We start from the raw sequence: 9,895 nt of genomic DNA, 5'->3' as shown, positions 1-9,895 counted from the left end.
GATTATCTCATACCATATATTATATATCACTCAATTCTAATATTTTAGATATCAAATAAAAATCATAATTAAAACAATTTTCTATTCCATGTATAAATTAATATGTACACATACATGTATACATACATACACATATATATCATAATTCATAATATAACACAGATTCCCTCAAGAGCTGTTATAAATATGAGTTGAGGCTTCACACTTTTCACTAAGGAAGAAAAAAAATCACACAAACCACTTTTCATCTCTCTCCTCTTTCTCTCTCTACTTTCCTAGAAAATCACTTCAAATTTTTCTTCATATATTTTCCCAAGAAAATTCAATGGGAAAGCTTAGCCTTTTCAACTGCTGCAATGGTTTTCTTGAGAATTCTAAACCCTATTTTGCTATGATATCTTTGCAATTTGGATATGCTGGCATGAACATCATTTCCAAAGTCTCTCTTAGTAGAGGGATGAGTCATTACGTCCTCGTCGTTTATCGACATGTTTTTGCTACCGCTTCTATTGCCCCCTTCGTTCTCTTCTTCGAACGGTAACTTTTCGACCGTTTCGAAGCTTCGTTTTTTTTTACCTCTGAAAATCGTTTTGAGAAATATAAGTTGAAGTTTTAATCACACAGTCATGCGATTGGTTCGCGTATTATATTCATTACTTGTAATGACTCTTTTGTCCCTCTTTTCACTTCAATTTTTCAGGAGAGGACAGCCAAGAATAACATTCAAAATTTTCATACAAATATTTATGTTGGCTTTGCTTGGGTGAGTCGATTTTTGTTTACTCCAATATATTCTCGTAGAGTTTAATTTATTCTCCTGAGATTCTTAGAATCTCGTACAAAATAATATATTAAAATTTACATTTCACTCTCAGTCAGTAATTTAACATGATATCAAAAACCGCTACAATATTAATTCGTCTTCAATTAATATTGATTTTCACTTATTCTACATATTTTAACAAGTCTACAAGTAAGGAGAAAGGGTCAAATAATATAAATACCAATAGATGATTTAATAGTAAAGACTAAAATGGTTATCAAATAGATCATGTCGAGACAAAAATTGTACTTATAAGTAAGTTTTTGTTTTTTTCCCGCTTTTCGCAGCCCGGTGGTCGATCAGAATTTCTACTATGCTGGACTAAAGTATACTTCACCAACTTTCTCTTGTGCCATGAGCAACATACTGCCTGCAATGACGTTTGTGATGGCTGTGATCTTTAGGTATTTACAATAATATGTATACATATGTATATATCAATTATAAAGAAAGAACTCTAAATTATAATAAATATTTTTTGTGTTTAATTGTTTTTGAATTTGGTAATGAAAGGATGGAAAAATTGGATATGAAGAAATTGAGATGCCAAGCAAAAGTATTGGGAACTTTGGTGACAGTGGGTGGAGCAATGCTAATGACTTTATACAAAGGTCCACCTCTTCAAATGCCTTGGACTAAACATAATTCTCATCTCACGAATTCTAATGAGTCCTCCAACGACAAAGATTGGTTCAAAGGCTCCATTTTCCTCATCATTGCCACTCTTGCTTGGTCTTCTCTCTTCGTCTTGCAGGTATATATATATATATATATATATATATATGTTTATGCATGTGTGGTAAAATCAATAGTTTTGTTTGAAGTGATTCTAACTGCTTCAAAATCACTTCCAAACCCTTGCAGAATCAGGCGTTGAAGACGTACGAAAACCATCAATTTACTCTCACTACTCTTATGTGCTTTGTGGGAACTTTACAAGCTATAGCTGTGACTTTAGTAGCTGAACACAAAGCTTCTGTTTGGAGAATTGGTTGGGATATGAATCTTCTTGCTGCTGCCTATGCTGTAAATCTCTCTCTCTGATCTCTCGTCGTTAACAACAATGATATCATCATGATAATTAAAGTTGTTTCTTACAATTATAAATAAATGATGGATGTTGGGTGTTTGATTGAAATTTGTGTAGGGAATAGTGACATCAAGTATATCATACTATGTACAAGGATTAGTGATGAAAAAGAAAGGACCTGTATTTGCAACTGCATTTAGCCCTTTGATGATGATAATCGTTGCCATCATGGGCTCTTTCATCCTTGCTGAAAAGATTTTTCTTGGAGGGTAATTATTCTTATTTTTTTCTTTTCATTACAATTAATATTCCTTTTTAGTGTATTTAAGGAATATCTTTTTAGTAATATCCTAAAAAACAATACTATAATATATCTAAAACATCATAACAATATATTGAAAAAAAAAAGTTCATTCTAATTAATTGAAAATATTATTTAATTTGGATATATAATTTAAAACTCTCAAATTTATTCTATATTTTTCTTTACATATTCCCATTAGTCTATATATTTTTTTCAATTTTTTTCAAAATTAGTAAAATTGACAAATTAGTAAAAGATCTATTTTTTTTATAATTTTTCATAAAAAATATTAACCTAATTATCCAAATTTATTTTTTACTTCAAATTAGCTAAACAACAACAATAAAATAATAATTTTAATTCAAGAGAAAATAATACATTGAAAAATCGAGCAAAACAGAACTAACCTAGCTAACCAAATCGATTAAATCGTTGATGGTTTGAACATTTATTTAACTGATTATAGTAGTGACAGTTTGGTTGAAAATCGATTCTAACGACCTAATGTGATACATGGTTAAAGTGTTTTGAAAAAAAAATAAAATAATAACTTTAACAATAGAGAACAAAATTCAGTAAAAATATAAAGAGAGAAATAATATAAATTTTTAAAAATGGAAAATGGGAAATAAATATAGAATGAGAATAACAGAACGTAAGAAAGCACTAAGACTCACACATGATACGTAACCACCAATCAAGAATATTCACACCCCCAAAACCACTTTATTCTTTTCTTCTCTTTTCTTTTCTATATACAATATATATGTATATAAATCCTTTCACATTCTTTGGAATAAAAATCTCTACTAGGAATATTTATTTTAAGAAACGATTTTTTAAAAAAAAAAGTACCAAAAAAGTACTTTTTTAGCACATATATATAATAATAATTGCACCATGAGATTAATTTGTATTATTGTTGTTGTTATTTTGTGACAGAATAATAGGATCCATCTTGATAGTATTTGGGTTATACTCAGTGCTTTGGGGGAAACACAAAGAGAGTTTGGAGAACAAATTAAGTGGTTCTGATGATAATGAAATACCAGAAGTGATCAAGGCTTCCTCTAATTCTCAACCAAATACTAATAATAATAACACTAATAACACCATTTTTATTTCCATGCCTACCCCTGAAAACCCCATCAAACCCAACCAAATGCCATGACAATATTATAAGCCAAAAGGGGGGTTTGGGAGGGGCTTTTTTGTCTTTTCATATTTCTCTCCCTCTCCTATACTTAATTATGATGTAATTTCAACTTTTGGGTTTCCTAGTTTGTATTAATCAGTGACAATAATATATATATATATATAGTTTATACCAGTTCTTCCAATCTTTTCATCTTATTACATTAATCAGTCCCAAATATATTTTATAGTCTTCTATTATTAATTATATAAATAATAAGATACTTTTGGGATTTTTTTTCTTCTTCTTCTTTATTAGTCCTTTTGAATCCATGTGGTGGAATTTGCTGACATATATTTAAAATATTGATGCAAATTCCCACTAGAATCAAATTTCTTAGAGTGGGGTTGACATTTTATATATAGCAATGTTAATTCATATATATTGTTCATAGATATATAGAGATATTCCTTTGTTGAGTGCACCAATTGCTTATCAAGTTTGCATCAAATTTCTTGCATCTGATTCCTTCACAAAAATGAAAAGAAACTCACAAATTAATTAATTAGTAGATCATCGTTTTATATTGTTATCCTTTGAATTACCCCTATAATTATTGTAATAATAAAAAAGTTATTATATATCAAATAATATATTAAGGAATGACTAAGATTCTTCTTTTTTATTATTATTATTTTCTTAATCTTTGCCAATTTTGTATTAATTAAAATATATATGTGAATAATTTTGTCAAATTGATTAAAAAAATTCGTTCTTATCTTTGTTCGTTTTTTTTTTATTCAATTAGAAGTAATGCATCCAAATATATTTGCAATATGAAAAATTATCAATTTTGTATACAATTACACACATTAGTATAAGATAATGTATTCATGGTGAATGACTTAGATATATAATTAAAATATTGTTATTTTTACGGATAGAAAATATATTAAATTATTTCCGTAAATGAAGAAATAAATTCTACAACTTCTATCGATGATAAATAAATTTATATCAATTTTTAATCGTTTGATAGATTTTCAATAACGATAATAAAAAAATGTAAAATATATTTTTATAATTTATAAATAGTTTTACTCATTTTTCTACATTAAAAAAATATTTTTAATAAATAAGTATGATTTTAATTCTAATGTAAAAATTGAATTATAGTATATCGAAATATTTTATTTTATTTTGCTAACCCGTTTTTCATTTGAAAATAACCTTTTACATAATATGGATGCCGTAATTTTGACATATCGTAGACTAAAAATTACAATAAATAAATAAATAAACATTCTTATTCTTTGAACAATATCGATAATATATATTTTATCTTTTACCTTTCCTAAAGTTTCAAAACATGAAAACTAAATTGGAAAAGTAGAAATTGTAAATAATATGTTATACGTTGTAATTATTAATTATTTGAGATTCTCGAATTTTGTTTTGGATTGATCACTTTGACCTTGTTAATATCTCGTCTCTGAAAATTAAAAAATTTATACGACATTTTCTAAAGTTTAGATATAAATTATTTTAATATAAACTGTAAAAGTTAACTCAACATTTATCTTCTACTTAACCAAAATTATTCATATCTAAAATATGCTAATTTAACTCAATATGGCTTGATTAGGTTTGGAAATTAAAAAATATGTTGTATTTTCTAAATTACTTTTGTGAAAATTAATTCAAATAATATAATTAGAAATAAAACTCAAGTGGCCTTCAAAGCATATATTAATTAATAAATAAATACATAAATAAACAAATATTAAAAATCCTTCAAAATCTTTATGAATAACTCAACCATAAAGCTAGTGGGAGGAAAAAGACAACACACAACCAAAAACTATTTACTTAATTTGAAAACAACAAATATACATACATACATATATACATATATATATATAAAGTAATTATATATTTCTTTAAGTAGACTTTCTTAAGTCTTTGCTAAATTAATTTTTTAAAAAGCCTTATATTTGGTTAAATTAATAAATTTTTGTTAAGTTTGTATCTATTGACTTCTTTTAACTTTCAAGTCTTTAACTTTAGTTTATTTAATTATATTTTTCATTGCATTGCATGTCTTTATTAAAAATAAATTATTCATAATATTAATTTAAAAACCTCACTTAATTACTAAATTAATTATAAGTGAGTGATATATTGAATAATAAAGTAGCCTATTATAGCAATAAAAGACAGTCAATATGATTATATTATATGGTTTAAAAGTTTGATGGTGGAATGTTATTATTGATCACCAACATTTATAGAATAAACTTTTGTTAATTAAGATTAAAAAAATTAAAACATATGTATAATTTTAAACTTAATACACTATAATCCATCATTAATTATGACTTTGTGTGTGTGATCTATATATATATATATATATATATGCTCATACACCTATATAATAATTATTTTTTTTTTGAAAATTTATGGATTTACAATTTCAATTTTGAGTGTCCCATGTGAATATATATTAAAATTAATCCACTACTTAACCAATCACTCAACGTAACATAATTAGGTGAAATAATTAGTAATTAAATAAATTGCACCTTTTAATTATTTTATAAAATTATCTAATGGTTACCATACAACCAAGTATTTGGTGTTTTTTTTTTTTTTTTTGGATTTTAAAATTATAAAAAGGAAAAAAAAAGTTGTGAAAATGAAAGAAGCCTTAAAAAAAACCATTAGTGTTTTTCTTTATATTAAGAAAACAATATATGGTATATATTAATATATACTTAACAATCTTAACCAAGTAATTAAATACTAGTAATTAACCTATCTATTGCATCCAATTATGCTTCAATTGGTCTTCTAAAAAGAATGCTTCAATATGGTTTTTTTTTTTTTTTCTTTTTTGAAAAGTGCTTCATTAGGGTTTAATTTCTAATGATTTTGTGTTATTTTAGATATATTTCTACCTTTTTTTTCTATGTATTTTGAATTTTGTTTCATTTTAATTTTGTTAAGAAATATATTTTTCAAGTGATATTTTAAATTTATATAAAAAAAATTGAAATTATTTACATGAAAACTATCAAATTATTTAATTATAATTCATTTAAATATTTTATGACTTAATAATGTGTAAATAATAAAAGTGAAAAGGATGGTTGATAGGTAATTGATTGAATGTGTTGGATAGCAATAATAAAACCATAATTTAGTCCAAAAATAAAAGAGTACAATTAATAAAGGATTAATTAAGGTGATGATGGCCAATGGCCAAACACACTAAACTCTCCTTTCTAACTAATTACCACAATAATTGAATACCAATTATATATTTATGAAATGAGGTCAATTTCCAATACCACTAATTAACCATATATTTTTTGTTTTATCCTTAATTAAAAATTAAGATTTCTAATCAATTATTTGTTTTAATATAAACATATATAATTTACAAACACACTTCTCGCCACACCACATTTCATGCACCAATTATATGTATTATATTTATAAATATTGAAGTGAGAGTACAATTAGTCGAAGTTAATTGTTAGGTTCATCTCAATTCAGTTATGCGTTATGCTCATTGTGGTAGTACTCTCTACATATTATATTATGTATAAAGTTGATTCAATTACAAATATGTCTTTGAATCTTTACCTTTGTCTCCATTTTGTTTTTGAATTTTAAATTTGTTTAATATGTTCTTAAACTTTAATTTGGTCATGATAGTGTCTAGTAAATTTCATAATATTCATCGATTTTTTGTTTTAAAAAATTAATGCTAGAATGTCACACTTTTTATAATGTACAATTAATTATTTGTCCTTCCTCCGACGGCTACGATAGGGAATAAGTGTCATTTTCCCGACATACCTGGCACCACGTCAAAGGAAGACCAAACGGTACAATTAATTATTGTATGCCCCTCTTCCAACGCTACGCTTTCCACGTCGGGAATAGGTACCATTTTTTCGATGTGTCAGGCACCACGTTGGAGGAAGACGAAATGGTACAATTAATTATTAGCCCTTCCTCCGACGCGACACTTTCGACGTCGGCAGAAGGGGGTTATTTCCGACGCTTTTTTTAGGACGTCAGAGGAACTCTAAAGGTGTATTTAATTATTATGGGCAGTTCCGGCATTCATGTGCATGCGTCAGATAAAATACATTCTCCCAACGTACGCCAAGATGCGTCGGGAAATATTGACTTCTACCAACGTCCTTTTTTCAGACGAGTTTTCTTACGTTGGGAAAGTTTCGATTTATTATAGTGTTAATTTGTATCTAATAGGTTAATAGGTTTTTAAAATATCACATTTGTATTGAATATGTTATATATAAATTTAGATATTTTTTACCAACTTTTTAAAATTAAAAAATATATTAAAATTTTGTTTGAAGGATTATTTTACTCTTACTTTAAAGTTGATAGACATATTTCATGTAACAAATTTTATGAATTTAAAGGTGACTTTCTATTCACTTTGTTGTCTTTGTACAATTTTCTTTCCTTTCTTTTCTTTTCTTTTCTTTTTTTTTTTTTTGAAAAAAAAGGAGATTATATTAAAAAGAAAATCCAACTTAATCATTAATTAATATTTAACCAAACACACCACTTAAAAGCACAATTTATTGTGCTTTTTTTTTTTTACTTTATAATATGTTTAAAATACTATCTTAGTTCATGTATTTTTTTTAAATCGTTCATTTTTATATGGTTTTTGATGTTAGTGTGATGTTTTAAAAAGTTAACGAAATGGTGAGACGACACGTAGAATATATTTCAAGTTTCAAATAAATAGAATCGAGTCAAGTCAAGTCGAGTGAAACCAATTAAATCCCAATAAAAATTACAAGAATCGTAGTTTCTCATACTTCAAAACTAAATTAGGGTTTGAAGCAAATTGGGCTTTGATCATTGCATGTGCAATGTTAAAAAAATTCTAATGAATTTAGTTTTATGAAATTGTACAAAATGTCAAATTTAATAAAATATTTACAAAATATAGCAAAATTTTAAATTATATCAATTATAACCACTTATATGCTTTTGAGTACATTAATAGATATTGATAGAAATTTACCTGTGTCTATCATTAATAAAATAAAAAAATTTACTATATTTTAGTTTATTTTACTAAAAGTGAAAATGTCTGAATAGATTAATTATTAATATTATTATTATTCATCATCATATTATATATATATAAATAAGTGAGGGAAAATGAGATACTTTTTATATTTCACAAAATAAAATGAGGGGCAAAATTGGTAAAACGGTTAATATATATATATATATATATATATATATATATATATATATATATATATATGTTGCTAAAAAGATTTAGTTGGGGATGTTTGAAGTATTTTAATTTTTTTGATGGCTATTCTTCCATTTGAAAGCCAATAACATAGCCATCTACCATCAAAATATTAAATGTGAATATAAAAATACATAAACTTTCAAAAATTATCTTTTTTATTTTTTATTTCTTTTATTATTCTTTGTAGCATCATTTTTTTTTCTTTACATTTTTTATTAGTCCATATACCTTTAGCTATTTCAATTTAATGATAGTATTTTCAATCAATACTGAATTAAAAAGGTTTAGAAAAACCCTAACTACTTATACTTCGTGAGAAACCACTAAGTGATAAAAGTCCATTACATATATTTTTACAACTTTCTAATTAAAAATTATCCAACATATATATATATATATATATATATATTGGAATTGGTTAAATAATAATGGGTATTATTATAATACAAGAAGAAATACTATGTGAAAATATTACTAACTAGACTCACTTAACCGATTTGGTCGGTTAATCGAGGGAGGAGAGGTAGTGTCGATAGGTATCAGTTTGAACATTAATTAAACTGACTTAGTTGCGATTTCATTAAAAAAAAAAAGACTTCTATAGATGAAAAATTAAAATATAAAAACTATATATATATATTGTTTAAAAATAGAATATAGGGAACCCCAAATATTGGGAAGAGAATATAAGAACGAGAAAAACCACTCACATGATATATATCACTCACTCAACAATATTCCCACGCCAAAAACACTACAAATTGTTCATTATTTTTCTTTTTATTTAAGAGAATACAAATATATAAAAATATAATTAATGAGGTTTTTGTATGAATGACGAGTCTTGAAATAGCCTTTCGATCCATGAAGATTGTAGTTTTTTTTGCTTAAGTCACATCTTTCTTTCCAAAATCACTAACCTCTCATGATTGTGAAATACTAATGAGCCCGATTTATAGCACCGTAGTGTGAACCCAACTTGGAGGAACATGCTCCATCCAAAACTCAAATGGTACAAAATATGACAAGTACCGACTCAGTCCAACATTTTTAATGTTGCCCATGTTTGTGAATTTATATCCACTAATAATCTTGAGAAGTTTGAATCTTTCACTTTCACATGTAAAAAAAACGAATAAATTTGGCAGATGATTTAATCTATTTCAAGAAAACCAATAAATTTGGCCTCAATGTTTGGCAAAAACCGACCTACGCTATATTTCTCCACCCATACTTGTACTGTTCTACATGTAAAGAATGCATATATAAATGGATATATAGGA

The 9,895-nt window shown here is 25.8% G+C and overlaps 1 protein-coding gene across 1 annotated transcript; it reads left to right on the top strand.

Annotated features, from left to right (window-relative positions):
- Positions 1 to 227: 227 nt before the first annotated feature.
- LOC101206648 (WAT1-related protein At5g07050) lies at positions 228 to 3,497 on the top strand. Its single transcript, XM_004151492.3, has 7 exons — positions 228 to 537; positions 701 to 763; positions 1,111 to 1,227; positions 1,337 to 1,577; positions 1,688 to 1,849; positions 1,971 to 2,122; positions 3,100 to 3,497. Exons 1-7 carry the CDS (start codon positions 326 to 328, stop codon positions 3,326 to 3,328), a joined length of 1,176 nt encoding a protein of 391 aa, XP_004151540.1. The 5' UTR covers positions 228 to 325; the 3' UTR covers positions 3,329 to 3,497.
- Positions 3,498 to 9,895: the final 6,398 nt, after the last annotated feature.

Source organism: Cucumis sativus, chromosome 5 (genome assembly GCF_000004075.3).
Source record: "Cucumis sativus cultivar 9930 chromosome 5, Cucumber_9930_V3, whole genome shotgun sequence".
Lineage (NCBI taxonomy): Eukaryota > Viridiplantae > Streptophyta > Magnoliopsida > Cucurbitales > Cucurbitaceae > Cucumis > Cucumis sativus.
The sequence above is the reverse complement of the archived record's forward strand: the minus strand, read 5'-3'. Positions and strand labels throughout refer to the sequence as shown.

Coding starts and splice junctions, on each gene's coding strand:
- LOC101206648 (XM_004151492.3), top strand. CDS start 326: ATGGGAAAGCTTAGCCTTTTCAACTGCTGCAATGGTTTTCTTGAGAAT. Junction 1,228..1,336: donor GTGATGGCTGTGATCTTTAG/GTATTTACAATA, acceptor TGGTAATGAAAG/GATGGAAAAATTGGATATGA. Junction 2,123..3,099: donor GAAAAGATTTTTCTTGGAGG/GTAATTATTCTT, acceptor ATTTTGTGACAG/AATAATAGGATCCATCTTGA.